The sequence below is a fragment of the Narcine bancroftii genome, chromosome 2 (assembly GCF_036971445.1).
Source record: "Narcine bancroftii isolate sNarBan1 chromosome 2, sNarBan1.hap1, whole genome shotgun sequence".
In the NCBI taxonomy this organism is placed as follows: Eukaryota; Metazoa; Chordata; class Chondrichthyes; order Torpediniformes; family Narcinidae; genus Narcine; species Narcine bancroftii.
The window spans coordinates 194,228,708-194,247,348 of NC_091470.1; the positions used below are offsets into that span (position 1 = coordinate 194,228,708).

Here is an 18,641-nt window from a genome sequence, read left to right on the forward strand (position 1 = left end):
CTCTTAAGTGAACCTCATTCTGGTAAAATGATGCTGCACTTGGTCTATACCAATGGATCTCTCTCCCTGACTCTGCTCGGCTTCACTGTGTTTTAAACGGCAACGTCTGCAGACACTGGAGGCAATGAAACAGTCACACAGTGTCCACAGGGAGTAAAGGGTCAGCAACATTTTGGGGCTGGGCTCTTCATCAAGGTCAAGGCAAAAAGCAGGCAGGCAGCTGGATACAAAGGTAGGGGGAGGAAGGGCAGGGGAAAAGAAGGGAGGAAGGGAAGGGCATGGGAGGAGGAGGGAGGAAGGGAGGGGCATGGGAGGAAGGGAGAGGCAGGGAAGGAGGGAGGGAAAGGGAAGGGGAGAGGAGGGAGGAAGGGAAGGGCATGGGAGGAGGAGGGAAGAAGGGAGGGGCATGGGAGGAAGGGAGAGGCAGGGAAGGAGGAAGGGAAAGGGAAGGGGAGAGGAGGGAGGGGCAGGGGAGGAGAAGAGGCAGGGAGGGATGGGCAGGAGAAGAGGAGGGAGGAAGGGGCAGGGAAGGAGGGAGGGAGGGCCAGAGGAGGAGGGAGGGGCAGGGGAGGAGGAAGGGGCAGGGGAGGAGGGAGGGGCAGGGGAGGAGGGAGGGGCAGGGGAGGAGGGAGGGGCAGGGGAGGAGGGAGGGGCAGGGGAGGAGGGAGGGGCAGGGGAGGAGGAAGGGGCAGGGGAGGAGGAAGGGGCAGGGGAGGAGGAAGGGGCAGGGGAGGAGGAAGGGGCAGGGGAGGAGGAAGGGGCAGGGGAGGAGGAGAGGAGGGAGGAAGGGGCAGGGGAGGAGGAGAGGAGGGAGGAAGGGGCAGGGGAGGAGGAGAGGAGGGAGGAAGGGGCAGGGGAGGAGGAGAGGAGGGAGGAAGGGGCAGGGGAGGAGGAGAGGAGGGAGGAAGGGGCAGGGGAGGAGGAGAGGAGGGAGGAAGGGGCAGGGGAGGAGGAGGAAGTGAGGGGCATAGGCCAACAGATAAGAGGATACGTGTGAGAGGGTTAGAAGAGAAAGAAGCTGAGAAGTGACGGGGGTGGGGTGGGGAACAGCTCTGTGAATGGAGAGGGGTGGGGAGCCGAAGAAAAGGAGACAGAGAGATGGGGAGAGAGATTTGATGGTGGGGGGGGGGTTATAACACAAATCAGAGAATTCAATTTTAATGCAGTCAGGTTGGCGGGTGCCCAAACGGAATAATAGGTTTTGTCCTCCAATTAGCAAAACCAGAGGACATCTGTACAAAGTGAAGGGAGGGGAGTTTAGGGGAGACATCAGGGGTGCATTTCTTTTTACACAGAGAGTTGTGGGGGCCTGGAATGCCTCGCCATGGGGTGGTTGTGGTGAAGGCTGGAACATTAGAGGCATTTAAAAGACTCTTAGACAGGCACACAGATGGAAGGGTTATGGGGTAGGGAGAGTTTAGATTTGTTTAGGTTGGTAGGCACATTGTGAGCTGAACAGCCTGTACTGTACTGGAATATTCTGTGTTAAAGTAAATCCTGTGCCCTTCATCAAGGATACTTCTCAAGGACACTGCATGGCCTGCTACATTTCTCCAGCACGTCTGTGTAGTTATACTGGGTCTTCCTTTCTGTACTATGTCTGGGATGTCTGCCTGGATCGTTTGCACAACAAACTTTCTCGCTGCACTCTGACACCCTTTGATCTTGATCCCTTTGGGATAGTGGAGGTGAGGGGTCAAAGCTGGGTCTTGGGAGGCACGAGGCAGCGATTTACCCACTGTGCAGCTCTGACCTCCCCTCCCTGGAGGCACCGCCTTGGAGGATTCAGTCCCACAGACTCCCCGCTGTCAGCCTGCAGACATTGCTCCACATGCCAAAGGGCAGGGCGGAAATAAACAGGATGTGGAATCAGGATGGCAGGCACCGCTGGCTGAGGTCAGACATCTGCCCCACATCCCCACTACAGGCCAAGGGCAGACACCTCCCCCACGACTCCACTGTAGGCTGAGAGCAGACACCTGCCCTACGTCCCCACCGCAGATTGAAGGCAGATACCTTCCCCACGTCCCCACCCCAGGCCAAGGACAGACACCTGCCCCATGTTCCCACTGCAGGCTGAGGGCAGGGCAGACACTCCCCAATGTCCCCACCACAGGCCAAAGGCAGACTAACCCCCACATCACTGCCTAGGGCAAACACTCCCTCCCCCACCGCAGGCTGAGTAGACACCGCCCCCACGTCCCCACTGCAGGCTGAGGGCAGACATCTGCCCCAGGATCCCACCGCAGGCCGAGGGCAGACACCTGGCCCACGTCCCCACTGTAGGCTGAGGGCAGGGCAGACACCCCACCCCATGTCACCACCACAGGCCAAAGGCAGACTAAACCCCATGTCCCCACTGCAGGCTGAGGGAAGACACTTTCCCCATGTCCCCACTGCAGGCCAAAAGCAGACTAACTCCCACATACCCTGTTGTAGATGAAAAGGTTCAGCTGACTGTGCGGATAATCCAGGGTGACGAGGTGCTCCAGGAATTCCACAAAGAAGGGAGTCGGTTGGAGGATGAAGACACCAATAAGCACAACGGGATAGTCCTCGTCCTGTGGCAGAGTGGGATCAGGTTCAGGGACAGAAAGGCTTGAGGTTATTATCATGACTGTAAACATACAACCTTTATATTCCAGTGGCTTTTTGTCCTCTCTTACTTTCTTCATTGCTTTCTCCAATATATTTTCTCTTGTTGTATATCTTAAGAATTTTACTAAAATGGATCTTGGTTTTTGCTGCGGTTGTGGTTTCGGGGCTAAAGTTCTATGTGCCCTCTCTATTTCCATTTCTTCCTGTAATTCTGGTCTTCACAGGACCCTGGGGATCCATTCTTTTATAAATTCTCTCATATTCTTGCCTTCTTCATCTTCCTTAAGGCCCACTATCTTTATATTATTTCTTCTATTATAGTTTTCTATCATATCTATCTTCTGAGCTAACAGCTCCTGTGCTTCTTTAGCTTTTTTATTAGATTCTTCTAATTTCTCTTTTAAGTCTTTTACTTCCATATCTACAAATGTTTCTCGTTTTTCCATATTTTCCACTCTTTTTGCCAATTCTGATATGGCCACTTCCATTTTATTCATTCTATCTTCTGCATTCTTAATTCTTCTTTTTATCTCATCAAATTCTTGTAATTGCCATTCTTTCACTGATTCCATATATTCTTTAAAAAAAGATACATCCATTGTCTTGCTTTTCTCTTCTTTTTCCACTTCTTTCTGTTCTTCTTCTTCCTCCTCCTCTGGGTTGACCATCTGCTGTTTCCTTGTTTTCTTTTTACCCTCTTCTTTCTTGTTGTCGTTATTGTCTGTGTTCTGCACCTGCTGCTGTGCTGCAGGTGTCTCTCTCAGCTGTGGAGATCGACTCCACAGCTGTTCCCCCCTCCCGTCAGTGTGTTTTTTTTCATGCGCATCGCGCATGCGTGACTCCTCGCGCATGCGCGGTTGCGCACTTTTACTCGGCTCTGCGAGTCATTTTTGTAGTCCCGAGCCCGGGACTTCCACTGACCTGTGGGAGCGGGCCTCTCTCTCCGCGGCGGGCCTCTTCGGACAGGTAAGGCCTTCACCTTCTTCTTCCGACATCTTTCCTTCTTCTTTTCTTCCCGTTGTTTTTGATTTTTCTTTCTTCGCTGCCAGTTTCTTCACACTTTTACTTTCACTTTGTTTTGGTTTTTAAGTTTGTGCCTTTGCTTTTTCTCTATCTTTTTTTAACTTTTCTGGAGAGGGCTGGAGTTCCCCTATCGGCCACTACTCCATCACGTGACTCCTCACTGTAAGCATACAACCTGATTAAACAGATTCTCCAGACCACGGTGTGCACACACACACACAGCCGCCAATGCGCACGACACACCCACCACCAATGCGCACGACACACCCAACGCGCACGACACACCCACCGCCAACGCACACGACACACCCACTGCCAACGCGCATGACACACCCACCGCCAACGCGCACGGGAGGGAGAACATCAGTTTTCACAACACCCAGCCCAACATACATTGACCGAACTCTCATAGTCACCTGCAGCTCTGAAAGGTCCAACAAATCTTCATCACAGATCCCACATCCAGTCTCATGCGTCCAAGCATTGGGGATGTAATTTCCCAGATAATTGAGCTGGAGCTGAGTGAAAAACAGACCATTTAGTGCACAATGACAAAAATCCAGCAGACAAACTAATCTGTGGGGGAAGGGGTGCAGGAGATTCCTGGAGTCCTCTCCCACCAATACTGTTACACAGTGACAGACCCGTCCCCACCAGTACTGTACCCCGGTGTTACACAATGACAGACCTGTCCCCGTCTCCACCAGTACTGTACCCCAGTGTTACACAGTGACAGACCCATCCTCAGCAGAAGTGTACCCTGGTGACCAGCGCAGCCACGTGGTGTGCAGTGGGCCTTTGCCCGTTTACCTTGGTGGGACCGTTGCCGTGTATAACCACCGGTAGGGTGTCCTGGGCAATGTTCCGAACTCTTGCCTTCCCTCTCTCAAACTTGAGAACCACTTCATCTGTGAGGAGGCAGAGAAACAGTTTAAAAACAGACTTCTTGATGCAGGAGGCTATTCACCCATTGAATTTGTTCTGGCTCTCAGGACAAGAACATCATTCCTATTCTCCCACCCTTACTCCTCTGGATTAACAGCCTCTAAGATTCATCAGAGGAATCATCTGGTTCATAGAGACAGCACTGTTGGCGTAGCGGTTAGTGTAATGCGTCACAGTGCCAGCGATCGGGACCGGGGTTCAAATTGTGCGCTGTCTGTAAGGAGTTTGTACGCTCTCCCTGTGTCTGCGTGGGCTTTCCCAGGGGGTTCCAGTTCCCTCCCACCATTCGAAACGCACGGGGGTTGTAGGTTAATTGGACAGCACGGCCCTGTTACTGTGCTATACGTCAAAATTGTAAATTAAAATAAAACACAGAAATCTACATCATGTTAGAGGCCATTTGGCCCAAAGTGCTGTGCTGACCCAATATCCCACTCAACAACTGACTAGAATTTTCATACTGCACAACCCTCTATTTTTCTCAGTTCCATCGTCCCTGCCTCCACCACTGTTGCTGGCAGCACATTTCCTGCACCCATCCCTCTCTGTGTGAATAACATCCCCTTACTCTCAAGCACATTAACACCTCACCCCCCTCATGTTGGTCATTTCAGCCGCCGGGGAAAAAGCCTCTGGCCATCCACACGATCAATGCCTCTCCACATCCTGAACACCTCTTTCAGGTCACCCCTCATCCTCCATCACTCCAAGGAGAAAAGACTGAGTTCAACCTCTCCTCATGAGGCACGCTCTCCAATCCAGGAGGCATCCTTGTGAGTCTCCTCTGCACCCTCTCTACAGCATCCACATCCTTCCTCTAGTGAGGTGACCACAATACTCCAAGTGGGGTCGAACCAGGGTCTGATATTATGCTCCCCAGTGTCCCTCTCCTCAAACACTTCAAATTTGTATCTCTCATTCCAAATTTTCAATCTCTACCATGGATTTCAAACCAATCTCCTTCCACTTGACCATCGACCAAATGTCCCATCAACTCTAACCACTTATTACAGCAGGGATGGAGGCCAATTGGCCCACAGAGCAATACTATCCCACCCCACACACATTCCTCTCAACAATACTCCCACCTGTCCATCAGCCACCCACAATGTAAGGTGATCTAACCCTTGGGATGGGGGGTGGGGGGGGGAGGTAACTGGAGATCCAGAGTTGGGGGGGCAGGGGAGAGGAGAAACCCACATGGTCACAGAGAGAATGTGCAAACTCCACACACATGCACACACTTTCCATCCCAGTCACTCACATAACCATGCCCTCTCCCACCCCCTCCCTCGCCCCACCCCTGATCTCACCCCCTCTTTTTCACCCCCACCCATCTCATTCCATCCCACCCCCTCGCCCTTTTCCACGTCCACATCTTCGTCCCTCCCATCACAACCCCGCTTCCTCTCCACTCAGTCCCCCCCTCATTCCCCCTGCACTATGTTGACAGTACCAGATGACTGGAGCTGAGAGAGCAGAGCTCCCACCAGCTGTGCCACCAGAGCCACCCCACCTCCCACCTCCTGGCCCCACCCCAGTGAACTGCTCCTCAGGGTCCGAGCTCAGGCCTGAGAGATTCCCGTGATCACAGTGAAGGGTGGAGATGGTTCAGTCAAGGTGGGGGAAGAAATGGGGAGTGAGTGGGGAGGTGTGAGGGAGGTGGGGTGAGGGGAGAGTTGGGAGGGGAGGTGGAGGGGCAGCTGGGATGGGGCAGGAGGTTGTGGGGGGAGGGAACACCCCAGGGAGGAGGGAACACCCCAGGGGAGGAGGGAACACCCCAGGGGGGGAGGGAACACCCCAGGGGGGGAGGGAACACCCCAGGGGGGGAGGGAACACCCCAGGGGGGGAGGGAACACCCCAGGGGGGGAGGGAACACCCCAGGGGGGGAGGGAACACCCCAGGGGGAAGGTCCAAACTCACCCAGAGCACCATTGAGGTTCTGGAAGATGGTCGAGCGATGGTCCAGAGTGATCTGGTACTTTTCCTGCAGGAAGTGGCAGACTGTATTCAGCAATGTAACAATCCCTGGCGCAGTGCGCGATTCCCCACAGCTCAGAGCGCAATCCCTTGGGCCAGAGTGCGCCCCCTTGGCGCAGGCAGCCAAGTTTTCCTCCTTGTTGGGGAAGAGATCGGGGAGCCACGGGGTAGCAGCGATGCGTGTGTGCGGTCGTGGGCAGAGGGAATATCCTTGCCAATGTCCTCGAGTCGGAAATTTCTCCCTGTTGCATCAGATGCCGAGCCTGGTCCCATAGACCCCCTCCCCCACTCACCCGTAGCTTGGGGTCGAGGTAGACATGGGTGTAGAACAGCTGGTCATCATCGTCATCCTTGAACCTCCACTGCTGCACCACGTTAGAGACGTATGGGGCATATCCAATAAACCCTGTGGTGGGGAAATGGGATTGGGGGAAGGGAGAGAGACAAGGGGCAGGGAGAGAGGGAGCGGCAGGAAAAGAGGGAGGGGGAATTGGGCAGGGAGAGAGGGGTAGGGAGAGAGGAATGGGTCAGGGAGAGAGAGAGGTTGCAAGGTGGGGAGAGAGGGGAAAGGAGGGGCAGGGAGAGTGGAATGGTTAGGGAGAGGGAGTGGGGAGAAAGGGAGAGGGAGCAGGGAGAGACAAGGCGGGGAGGGAAGCAGGAAGTGGGGGGAAAAGGGGTGGCAAGTGAGAGGAGTGAGGGGGCAGAGAGGGAGGGGGATATCATGGAGTTGAGTAAAGCTCAAACCAAAAGATAAACCCCACCACTCCGACCCCTCCACTGACTCAGTCTACACCTCTCCCTGAAAAGAAGTCCACTTATCAGGTCACTGCCTCACCCACTTCAACCCCCTCCCGTCGGGGAGAGGATCCATCAACGTGAGATCAAGCACCCCCAGATTCAAAGCCAGTTCATTTCACCATGTTATCAGTCTCCAGAATGAACCCCACCAACAGTGCGGTTAGTATGGCGCCAGCAACTGGGGTTCGAATCCTGCGCTGTCTGTAAGGAGTTTGCATGTTCTCCCCGTGTCTGCGTGGGCTTTCCCCAGGGGCTCCGGTTTCTTTCCCACTTTTCAAAACATGCGGGGTTGTATATTAATTGGATGTAAATGAGCGGCATGGGCTCATGGGCTGGAAGGTCCCATTACCGTGATGTATGTCTCATTTAAGTTCAAAATATTTACAACGTTGCCATTGCACCATTCTACTCTACATGCTTGACTGTGTCTTCACGGCTGTACTACATAGGGGTAGACAGATAGATAGCCTGCAAAACGAACTCTTTCGGAAAGCATATGGAAGCTCTTGAGAGGGTGCGGAGTAGAATCACCAGGATGTTGCCTGGATTGGAGAACGTGACACATGAGGTGAGGTTAACAGGGCTGGAAGTTTTCTCTTTGGAGTGAAGAAGGATGAGAGGAGACTTAACAGAGGCGCATAAAATAATGAGGCCATAGATTAGGAGGACAGGCAGCAGCTTCTTCCCAGGGTGACAGCTGCAAATACAGGTACACAATCCTTTATTCGGAACCCTTGGGTGACAGTGTGCTCCGAATTTCGAATTTTTCCAGATTTCAGAACAAAAGCCAGTTGCCCCACATTTAAGCCCACCTGAAATGTGCTGCCGTATCCACCCCCTTCCAGTCGCGCCCTCACCCACCTGAGTCATACTGCTGTCCCTCCCCCCAGCCCACCCAGTCGTGCTGCCATCTCTCTCCTCCCCACCCACCCCGAGTCACGCTGCTATCTCTGCCCCCCCCCCCACCGCCCAACCTAGTGCGCTGTTGTCCCTCTCTCCCTCCGCTGTACAGCACCAGGGAAAAAAAAAAGCCGGTTTTTGGAGCTTTCCGCATTTTAGATGTCCGGATAAAGGATTGTGTACCTATACCACAGGACATCTGTACAAGGTTACGGTTTAGGGGAGGGGTTTTTTTTTTTTAAACACAGAGAGATGCAGGTGCCTGGAATGCATTGCCAGGGGTGGTAGTGGAGGCTGGAATATTAAGGGGCATTGAAGAGACTCTCAGACAGGCCCATGGATGCAAGGAAAATAGAAGGTTACAGGTATGAGGTCAGGAAGGGTGGCATAGTTAGTGCAGCGGTTAGCACAGCGCTGTTACAGCGCCAGTGATCGGGACTACGGTTTGAAACCCGCGCTGTCTGTAAGGAGTTTGTATGTTCTCCCTATATCTGTGTGGGTTTTCCCTAGGCCTCCGGCTTCCTCCCATCCTTTCAAAACATAGCAGCGGTTGTAGGTGAATGGTGAAATTGGGCGACATGGGCTTGTGAGCCGAAAGGACCTGTTACTGTAGATAAGGTCGGCACAACATCATGGGCTGAAGGGCCTGTATGGAGCTGGAATGTTTTATTAAAAACAATGATGGAGAAACTCAGCAGGTCAGACAGACAGAACTCTTTATATAGCAATGATAAAGATACACAACCAACTTTGAGACCTTCATCAAGGATTGCTCTATGTACCGCAACAAAGAACCCGATCTGAGTCACGTGATGGAGTAGTGGCCGGTAGGGGAACTCCAGCCCTCTCCAGAAAAGTAAAAAAAAGATAGAGAAAAAACAAAGGCACAAACATAGAAACCACAACAAAGTGAAAGTGAAAGTGTGGAGAAAATGGCAGCGAAGAAAGAAAAACCAAAAACAACGGGAGGAAAAGAAGAAGGAAGGACATCGGAGGAGGAAGGTGAAGGCCTTACCGGTACGAGGAAGCCCGTCGTGGAGAGAGAAGCCCGCTCCCTGAGGTCAGTGGAAACCCCGAATTTGGGACTACAAAAATGGCTCACGGAGCCAAACAAAAGTGCACAACCGCGCAAGACAAAAATAACACTGACGGGAGGGGGGACCAGCTGAGGAGTAAATCTCCACAGCTGAAACAGACAAAACTACAACACAACTGCAAGACTCAACAGGAAAACATAGAAAATAACGAGAACAAGAAGGAAAAGAATAAAAATAAGAAATCAAAGAAACAACAGATGACCAAGCCAGAGGAAGAAGACCAACACAAAGACACTTTTAATAAAAATCTTCTCTTTGTCTTGGCTTCGCGGACGAAGATTTATGGAGGGGGTAAAAAGTCCACGTCAGCTGCAGGCTCGTTTGTGGCTGACAAGTCCGATGCGGGACAGGCAGACACGATTGCAGCGGTTGCAAGGGAAAATTGGTTGGTTGGGGTTGGGTGTTGGGTTTTTCCTCCTTTGCCTTTTGTCAGTGAGGTAGGCTCTGTGGTCTTCTTCAAAGGAGATTGCTGCCCGCCAAACTGTGAGGCGCCAAGATGCACGGTTTGAGGCGTTATCAGCCCACTGGCGGTGGTCAATGTGGCAGGCACCAAGAGATTTCTTTAGGCAGTCCTTGTACCTTTTCTTTGGTGCACCTCTGTCACGGTGGCCAGTGGAGAGCTCACCATATAACAGGATCTTGGGAAGGCGATGGTCCTCCATTCTGGAGACGTGACCCATCCAGCGCAGCTGGATCTTCAGCAGCGTGGACTCGATGTTGTCGACCTCTGCCATCTCGAGTACTTCAATGTTAGGGGTGTAAGCGTTCCAATGGATGTTGAGGATGGAGCGGAGACAACGCTGGTGGAAGCGTTCTAGGAGCCGTAGGTGGTGCCGGTAGATGACCCATGATTCGGAGCCGAACAGGAGTGTGGGTATGACAACGGCTCTGTATACGCTTATCTTTGTGAGGTTTTTCAGTTGGTTGTTTTTCCAGACTCTTTTGTGTAGTCTTCCAAAGGCGCTATTTGCCTTGGCGAGTCTGTTGTCTATCTCATTGTCGATCCTTGCATCTGATGAAATGGTGCAGCCGAGATAGGTAAACTGGTTGACCGTTTTGAGTTTTGTGTGCCCGATGGAGATGTGGGGGGGCTGGTAGTCATGGTGGGGAGCTGGCTGATGGAGGACCTCAGTTTTCTTCAGGCTGACTTCCAGGCCAAACATTTTGGCAGTTTCCGCAAAGCAGGACGTCAAGCGCTGAAGAGCTGGCTCTGAATGGGCAACTAAAGCGGCATCATCTGCAAAGAGTAGTTCACGGACAAGTTTCTCTTGTGTCTTGGTGAGCTTGCAGGCGCCTCAGATTGAAGAGACTGCCATCCGTGCGGTACCGGATGTAAACAGCGACTTCAGGGGTTTCTACGAGGCTCTAAAGGCTGTGTACGGCCCCTCACCCCAAGTCCAAAGCCCGCTGCGCAGCTCAGACGGCAAAGTCCTCCTCAGCGACAAGATCTCCATCCTCAACCGATGGTCAGAACACTTCCAATCTCTTTTCAGTGCCAACCGCTCAGTCCAAGATTCCGCCCTGCTCCAGCTCCCTCAACAGCCCCTAAGGCTAGAGCTGGATGAGGTTCCCACCCTGGATGAGACATATAAGGCAATCGAACAACTGAAAAGTGGCAAAGCAGCAGGTATGGATGGAATCCCCCCAGAAGTCTGGAAGGCTGGCGGCAAAACTCTGCATGCCAAACTGCATGAGTTTTTCAAGCTTTGTTGGGACCAAGGTAAACTGCCTCAGGATCTTCGTGATGCCACCATCATCACCCTGTACAAAAACAAAGGCGAGAAATCAGACTGCTCAAACTACAGGGGAATCACGTTGCTCTCCATTGCAGGCAAAATCTTCGCTAGGATTCTACTAAATAGAATAATACCTAGTGTCGCTGAGAATATTCTCCCAGAATCACAGTGCGGCTTTCGCGCAAACAGAGGAACTACTGACATGGTCTTTGCCCTCAGACAGCTCCAAGAAAAGTGCAGAGAACAAAACAAAGGACTCTACATCACCTTTGTTGACCTCACCAAAGCCTTCGACACCGTGAGCAGGAAAGGGCTTTGGCAAATACTAGAGCGCATCGGATGTCCCCCAAAGTTCCTCAACATGATTATCCAACTGCACGAAAACCAACAAGGTCGGGTCAGATACAGCAATGAGCTCTCTGAACCCTTCTCCATTAACAATGGCGTGAAGCAAGGCTGTGTTCTCGCACCAACCCTCTTTTCAATCTTCTTCAGCATGATGCTGAACCAAGCCATGAAAGACCCCAACAATGAAGACGCTGTTTAATAAAAATAAGAAGACCAAAAATACCCAACAAAATAAAACAAACAACCCAACAAGAAAACCAGAAGAGACAGATGTAAAGGACACAGATCCTGGAGTGGACTCAGAAGAAGAGGAGGAAGAACACAGAGAAATGGAAGATGAAGGGAAGGGCAAGTACATGGATTTATTTTTTTAAAGAATATATGGAAACAGTAAAAGAATGGCAATCACAAGAATTCAGTGAAATAAAAAGAAGACTAAAAAGTACAGAAGAAAAAGTGAATAGATTAGAGATGATCATGACAGATATAGGAAAAAGAGTAGACAAGGTGGAAGAATGAGAAACAGCCATAGAAATGGAGGTAGAGGACTTAAAAAAGAAATTAGAAGAATCTAATAAAAAAGTTAAAGAGACACAAGAGCTGTTAGCTCAGAAGATAGATATAATGGAAAATTATAATAGAAGAAATAATATAAAGATAGTGGGCCTTAAGGAAGATGAAGAAGGCAAGAATATGAGAGAATTTATAAAAGATTGGATCCCCAGGGTCCTAGGAAGACCAGAATTACAGGAAGAAATGGAAATAGAAAGGGCACACAGAACATTAGCCCCTAAACCACAACCACAACAACAACCAAGATCCATTCCTAAGATATAAAATTCCTAAGATATTCAACAAGAGAAAATATATTGGAGAAAGCAATGAAAAAAATAAGGAGACAAAAAAACCACTGGAATACAAGGGTCAAAAAATTTTTTTCTATCCAGATATAAGTTATGAACTCCTGAAGAAGAGGAAGGAGTTCAATGCAGCAAAAACAACCCTGTGGAAAAAAGGTTATAAATTTATGTTAAAATGCCCAGCGGTACTTAAAATAGTTGACTCAACATGGTTATCCAACTGCACGAAAACCAACAAGGTTGGGTCAGATACAGCAATGAGCTCTCTGAACCCTTCTCCATTAACAATGGCGTGAAGCAAGGCTGCGTTCTCGCACCAACCCTCTTTTCAATCTTCTTCAGCATGATGCTGAACCAAGCCATGAAAGACCTCAACAATGAAGATGCTGTTTACATCTGGTACCGCACGGATGGCAGTCTCTTCAATCTGAGGCGCCTGCAAGCTCACACCAAGACACAAGAGAAACTTGTCCGTGAACTACTCTTTGCAGACAATGCCACTTTAGTTGCTCTTCAGCGCTTGACGTCCTGTTTTGTGGAAACTGCCAAAATGTTTGGCCTGGAAGTCAGCCTGAAGAAACTGAGGTCCTCCATCAGCCAGCTCCCCACCATGACTACCAGCCCCCCCCCACATCTCCATCGGGCACACAAAACTCAAAACGGTCAACCAGTTTACCTATCTCAGCTGCACCATTTCATCAGATGCAAGGATCGACAACGAGATAGACAACAGACATGCCAAGGCAAATAGCGCCTTTGGAAGACTACACAAAAGAGTCTGGAAAAACAACCAACTGAAAAACCTCACAAAGATAAGCGTATACAGAGCCGTTGTCATACCCACACTCCTGTTCGGCTCCGAATCATGGGTCCTCTACCGGCATCACCTACGGCTCCTAGAATGCTTCCACCAGCGTTGTCTCTGCTCCATCCTCAACATTCATTGGAGCAACTTTATCCCTAACATCGAAGTACTCGAGATGGCAGAGGCCGACAGCATCGAGTCCACGCTGCTGAAGATCCAGCTGCGCTGGGTGGGTCACGTCTCCAGAATGGAGGACCATCGCCTTCCCAAGATCGTGTTATATGGCGAGCTCTCCACTGGCCACCGTGACAGAGGTGCACCAAAGAAGAGGTACAAGGACTGCCTAAAGAAAGCTCTTGGTGCCTGCCACATTGACCACCACCAGTGGGCTGATATCGCCTCAAACCGTGCAAGTTGGAAAGCAGGCTGAGGTTACCAGAAGGAAGCAGCTTTGAATATGTGATTACAGACACAATGATAATTAAAAGATTTATAACAAACATGTACATCAAACTGCAAGAGAAAGAGAACAATGAAATAAGCTGTAAGCCCAAACAAAAGTGGGTTCAAGATCTAAACATAAAAATGAAAAATGGGAAAAGCTATGCTTCGGAACTATGAGAAATACAATAAACACGAGGTTACGCATGATACAATATAATTGATTACACAGGCTATATATCACGCCCAAAAGTTAAATAAATGGGGACCCAACAGTATCAGTCAGATGTTTTCGCTGTATAAAGGAAATGGGAACAATTCATGCAATTTGGACATGTGAGAAAGTGGAAAAATTTTGGGAAGATCTAAACCAGATATTAAATAAAATCACAAAAAGCAATATACCAAAAAACACAACGATCTTCCTCCTAAGTAATATAAGAAACAAAGTATTTGGACTCGATTTGGATGGAGCACAAAAAAGATTTGTTATGATAGCCTGAGCTGTAGCAAAAAAATGTATTATGTCAACCTGGAAATTAGAAGACAACTTGAGAATACAACAATGGTATATAGAAATGAATAAATGTATTCCATTAGAAAAAATAACATATAATTTAAGAAATAACATTACAATATTCGAACAAATATGGGAGCCATACATGAAACACAATAGAGAAATCCTACCATGGATTTCCACCACCTAAAATGACAGAAGGAGAAGACAATGAAAAGAACTGACTCAGTAAAATTTCTTGTTTATTTTTATTAAGTGACAACATTGTTTAACGGTTTAATGTATCTTAAAGATTGAACTTCAAATAAATGGGGAGGGGGGTGAGGGAGGGAGGGAAGGGAGGGGGGAAAAGGGGGAGAAAACGACACTGTATATATTTAAGAAGAAAAATGTCTGTATGTATCTTGGTCAATATGGTTTATAATGTGAAAAATAAATTTTTTTAAAAAAAAACAAAGAACCCGATCTCACCTCCGGAGTTGAGGTATGGCTTGCCGGTGTGGACAGTGGGGTAGAGATCCTCCAAAGACTCGTCTGGCCACAGGAAGCCCTCAGCGGCAAACACCAGCTTGTGGTTGAAGTGCAGGAATTTCTGGAGCAACTCCACGGGGGGCCCAGCGAAGATGACGTCATAACTGCAGGGCACAAGGTGGAGAAGTGTTGGTGGCAGTCACCTCGGGGGTCAGGGCTGACACCGAAGGTACAATATCCCTCCATGGGAGTCTCCTGGTCTGGGGGAGAAGCTGGAGAAAGAGCTCAGGCATTCTCCAACCTGACGGTTTCTGTTAATCGCTGTCCCCTCACCTCCAGCTCCCCAGTCCCATCCCTCTCCATTCAAGGAGCTGCCCCCTCCCCTTTTCACTTCTCAGCCTCTATCTCTTCTAACCTTCCTGAATTCCAACAGACGACATTAATATAGCATATTACAGGCCCTTCAGCCCACAATGTTGTGCTGACCCATATATACCAACCAAAAAAATTACTAAACCCTCCCTAACCCATAACCCTCTATTTTTCTTCCATCCATGTGCCTGTCTAAGAGTCTCTTAAATGCTCCTAATGTTCCAGCCTCTACCACCACACCTAGCAAGGCATTCCAGACCCCCACAACTCTCTGTGTTAAAAAAGACACCCCTGACGTCTCCCCTAAACTTCCCTCCCTTCTCTTTGCACACACAGACATCCTCTGGTGTTTGCTATTCTTGCCCTGGGAAACAGGTGCTGGTGAGCAGAACTTGTCTCCAGTTTCTGTTAACCACCCCCCCAGTCTCTCTCATTCCCCATCCCTCTGTCTTCTTTCCTCCAGCTCCCCATTCCCTCTCCATTCACAGAGCTAAGAGAGCTAATCCTGTCTTATTACCTCTCAGGTTTTCTCTGTTACCCTCCCACCTCATCCACCTATCACTTCTTACCTGTTGGCCTGTGTTCCTCCCCCTGCCCCTTCCTCCCTCCTCTCCTGCCCCTTCTCCCCTTCCTCCCTCCCTCCTCTCCGCCCCCTTCCCTTTCCCCTTCCCCCCTCCTCCCGCCCCCTTCCCCCCTCCTCCCCGCCCCCTTCCTCCCTCCTCCCCGCCCCCTTCCTCCCTCCTCCCCGCCCCCTTCCTCCCTCCTCCCCGCCCCTTCCTTCCTTCCTCCTCCCCGCCCCTTCCTTCCTTCCTCCTAATCTCCTCTCCTGCCCCTTCCTCCCTCCTCTCCTCCTCCCCGCCCCCTTTCTCCCTCCTCTCCTCCTCCCCCTGCCCCTTCCTTCCTCCCTCCTCCCCTGCCCCTTCCTTCCTCCCTCCTCCCCTGCCCCTTCCTCCCTCCCTCCTCCCCTGCCCCTTCCTCCCTCCCTCCTCCCCTGCCCCTTCCTCCCTCCTCCCTCCTCCCCACCCCCTTCCTCCTTCCTCCCCTCCCCTTCCTCCTCCCCTGCCCCTTCCTCCCTCCTCCCCACCCCCTTCCTCCTTCCTCCCCTCCCCTTCCTCCTCCCCTGCCCCTTCCTCCCTCCTCTCCTCCTCCCCGCCCCCTTTCTCCCTCCTCTCCTCCTCCCCATGCCCCTTCCTCTCCTCCTCCCCTGCCCCTTCCTCTCCTCCTCCCCTGCCCCTTCCTCCCTCCTCCCCTCCCCGCCCCCTTTCTCCCTCCTCTCCTCCTCCTCCTGCCCCTTCCTCTCCTCCTCCCCTGCCCCTTCCTCTCCTCCTCCCCTGCCCCTTCCTCTCCTCCTCCCCTGCCCCTTCCTCTCCTCCTCCCCTGCCCCTTCCTCCCTCCTCCCCTGCCCCTTCCTCCCTCCTCCCCGCCCCCTTTCTCCCTCCTCTCCTCCTCCCCCTGCCCCGTCCTTCCTCCCTCCTCCCCTGCCCCTTCCTCCCTCCTCCCCTGCCCCTTCCTCCCTCCTCCCCTGCCCCTTCCTCCCTCCTCCCCTGCCCCTTCCTCCCTCCTCCCCTGCCCCTTCCTCCCTCCTCCCCGCCCCTTCCTCCCTCCTCCTGCCCCTTCCTTCCCACCATGCTTTATCCATGTTTTTGCTCACACCTTGATGAAGGCCCTAGGCCCGAAACATTGGTTACCCTTTACTTCCTGTAGGTCAGTGGTTCTCAACCTTTTACTTCCCACTACATCCCACTTTAAGTAATCCCTAAGCCATCAGTGATCTGTGATCAATAAGGGGTTGCTTAAGGTGGGAAGGAAAAGTTGAGAATCGCTGCTCTAGACCCAATTGTGACTGAAATATTTTGCTTGAGAAAAAATTGTCACTGGCCCATTTCCTTTGGAGTTATGAAATGGTGCACATAACGAGTCAATGAGGGACGACTAAAACAGTGGGTTTCAAACTGTTTCTTCCCACCCACATCCCACCTTAAGCAACCCCTTACTGATCACAGAGCACCGATGGCCGAGGGATTACTTAAAGTGGGATGTGAGTGGGAAGATAAAGGTTGAGAACCACTGCTCTAGGTGGTGCGTGACCTGCTGAGTTTCTCCAGCTCTTTTGTGTGATGCACTGGAGACAAAAACAGGTCGGAGGGTCATAGAGGGGAGTAGAGGGGAGGGTCTGCCTTCAGGGAAATAGAACCCGATCCCAATCCTTTCATACAACTAGTGCTTCACAAACTCCTCTTGTTCAGACCAGGTAAATTTAATACTAGACCACAGATCACATGTCTCGGAATCCAGGACAATAACAAGAACCATATTATGAACTGTCACACCCTTCTCACGCTCAGGTGGGCTCGGAGAGACAATCCCGGCTACACAGGACAAAACTCGACATGGAAACCAGAACGAGTGACGTGGGCTTTCACTGTTCCTCCTGAAATCAAGGCACAAAATCAAGGCTGTGCTTTGGATCACTGGCACCTGTGTCCGGATATCGAAACAGAGAGGGCTCTTGGCCAGAAAACTGTTGGCAGTATCTTAGTCTTCCCATGAAATTCGAGGCATTAACCAGCACTCTCCCACAGTCCCCAAACTAATCCCATGGCCCCACTCTCTCACTCCCCAGCCCTGTAACTATCCCTGAACTAATCCCACTGCCCCCCTCACTCCCTACAGTCCTGTATCAGTCCCCAAACTAATCTCACGGCTCCGTGCTCTCTCTCTCTCTCCCCCCACAGCCAGCTCAATCTCCCCCAGTCCGTTCTCTCTTCCACAACAGCCCCTCTCTCCTCCCCACAGCTCCGCTCTCTCCCCCCCCCACCACAGCCCCGCTCTCCCCTCCCCCACAGCCCTGTATCAGTCCCCAAACTAATCCCACGGCCCCACTCTCTCACTCCCTACAGCCCTGTATCAGTCTCCAAACTAATCCCACAGCCCCACTCTCCCCCACAGCCCTGTATCAGTCCCCAAACTAATCTCACGGCTCCGCGCTCTCTCTCTCACCCCCCCACAGCCAGCTCAATCTCCCCCAGTCCGTTCCACCACAGCCCCTCTCTTCTCTCCACAGCTCCACTCTCTCCCTCCCACCCCCCCACAGCCCCGCTCTCCCCTCCCCCACAGCCCTGTAACTATCCCTGAACTAATCCCACTGCCCCGGTCTCCTTTATCAGTCCTCAAACTAATCCCATGGCTCTGCACTCTCTCTCTCCCCCCCCCCCCCCACAGCTCCACTCACTCTCCCCCCACCTCTCCATGGCCCTGTTCTCTCCCTGCAGAGCCCTGGGGCCACAGATTTAACAAGGCTAAGGTTAAAACAACAAACTGAAGAGCAACCCAACATCTCATCGCTATTTTAAGACCAGGGTATGGGCTTTCTTGCCTCTCTCTCTCTCTTTCCTTCGACTCCTTCACCGGGAATGCCCAATTCAACTGCTCCTGCCACGTTGGTTTGACAATGTGTAAAGTGTTTAGTTAAATAATAAATAATCTCCTGGTTTTTATTAATTTCCACTCAAGGTTTGAAAAGAACTTTTGTTCAAGTGCCATGTCTAGAGGCTGCAGGGAGCTGAGGTAGAACTCTGCACAGGGGCCCACTTGTTTCTGAGCCTGCTCCTCAGATGACAGATGCTCAACTCAGCCCTCACCCTGACCTACCCAGCCTGGGAGAGGCAATGCGCATCCAGTTGGAAAATTAACCTTTGTACAGTTATTCAGACATAAACAGCTAATTTTATATCTGAAACAAAAACCCCT

The 18,641-nt window shown here is 51.2% G+C and overlaps 1 protein-coding gene across 4 annotated transcripts in view; it reads right to left on the reverse strand.

Annotated features, from left to right (window-relative positions):
• The window catches only part of LOC138754887 (multifunctional procollagen lysine hydroxylase and glycosyltransferase LH3-like), a 46,085-nt gene that overhangs the window by 14,028 nt on the left and 13,416 nt on the right, over positions 1 to 18,641 (reverse strand). For all 4 annotated transcript variants that reach the window (XM_069919840.1, XM_069919841.1, XM_069919839.1 and 1 more), the window contains exons 4-9: positions 14,520 to 14,683; positions 6,840 to 6,952; positions 6,490 to 6,553; positions 4,432 to 4,529; positions 4,038 to 4,139; positions 2,430 to 2,561 (exon numbers count right to left, since the gene is read on the reverse strand). In XM_069919840.1, the coding sequence (XP_069775941.1) occupies positions 2,430 to 2,561; positions 4,038 to 4,139; positions 4,432 to 4,529; positions 6,490 to 6,553; positions 6,840 to 6,952; positions 14,520 to 14,683 (673 nt within the window). The remainder of the gene's footprint in view (positions 1 to 2,429; positions 2,562 to 4,037; positions 4,140 to 4,431; positions 4,530 to 6,489; positions 6,554 to 6,839; positions 6,953 to 14,519; positions 14,684 to 18,641) is intronic.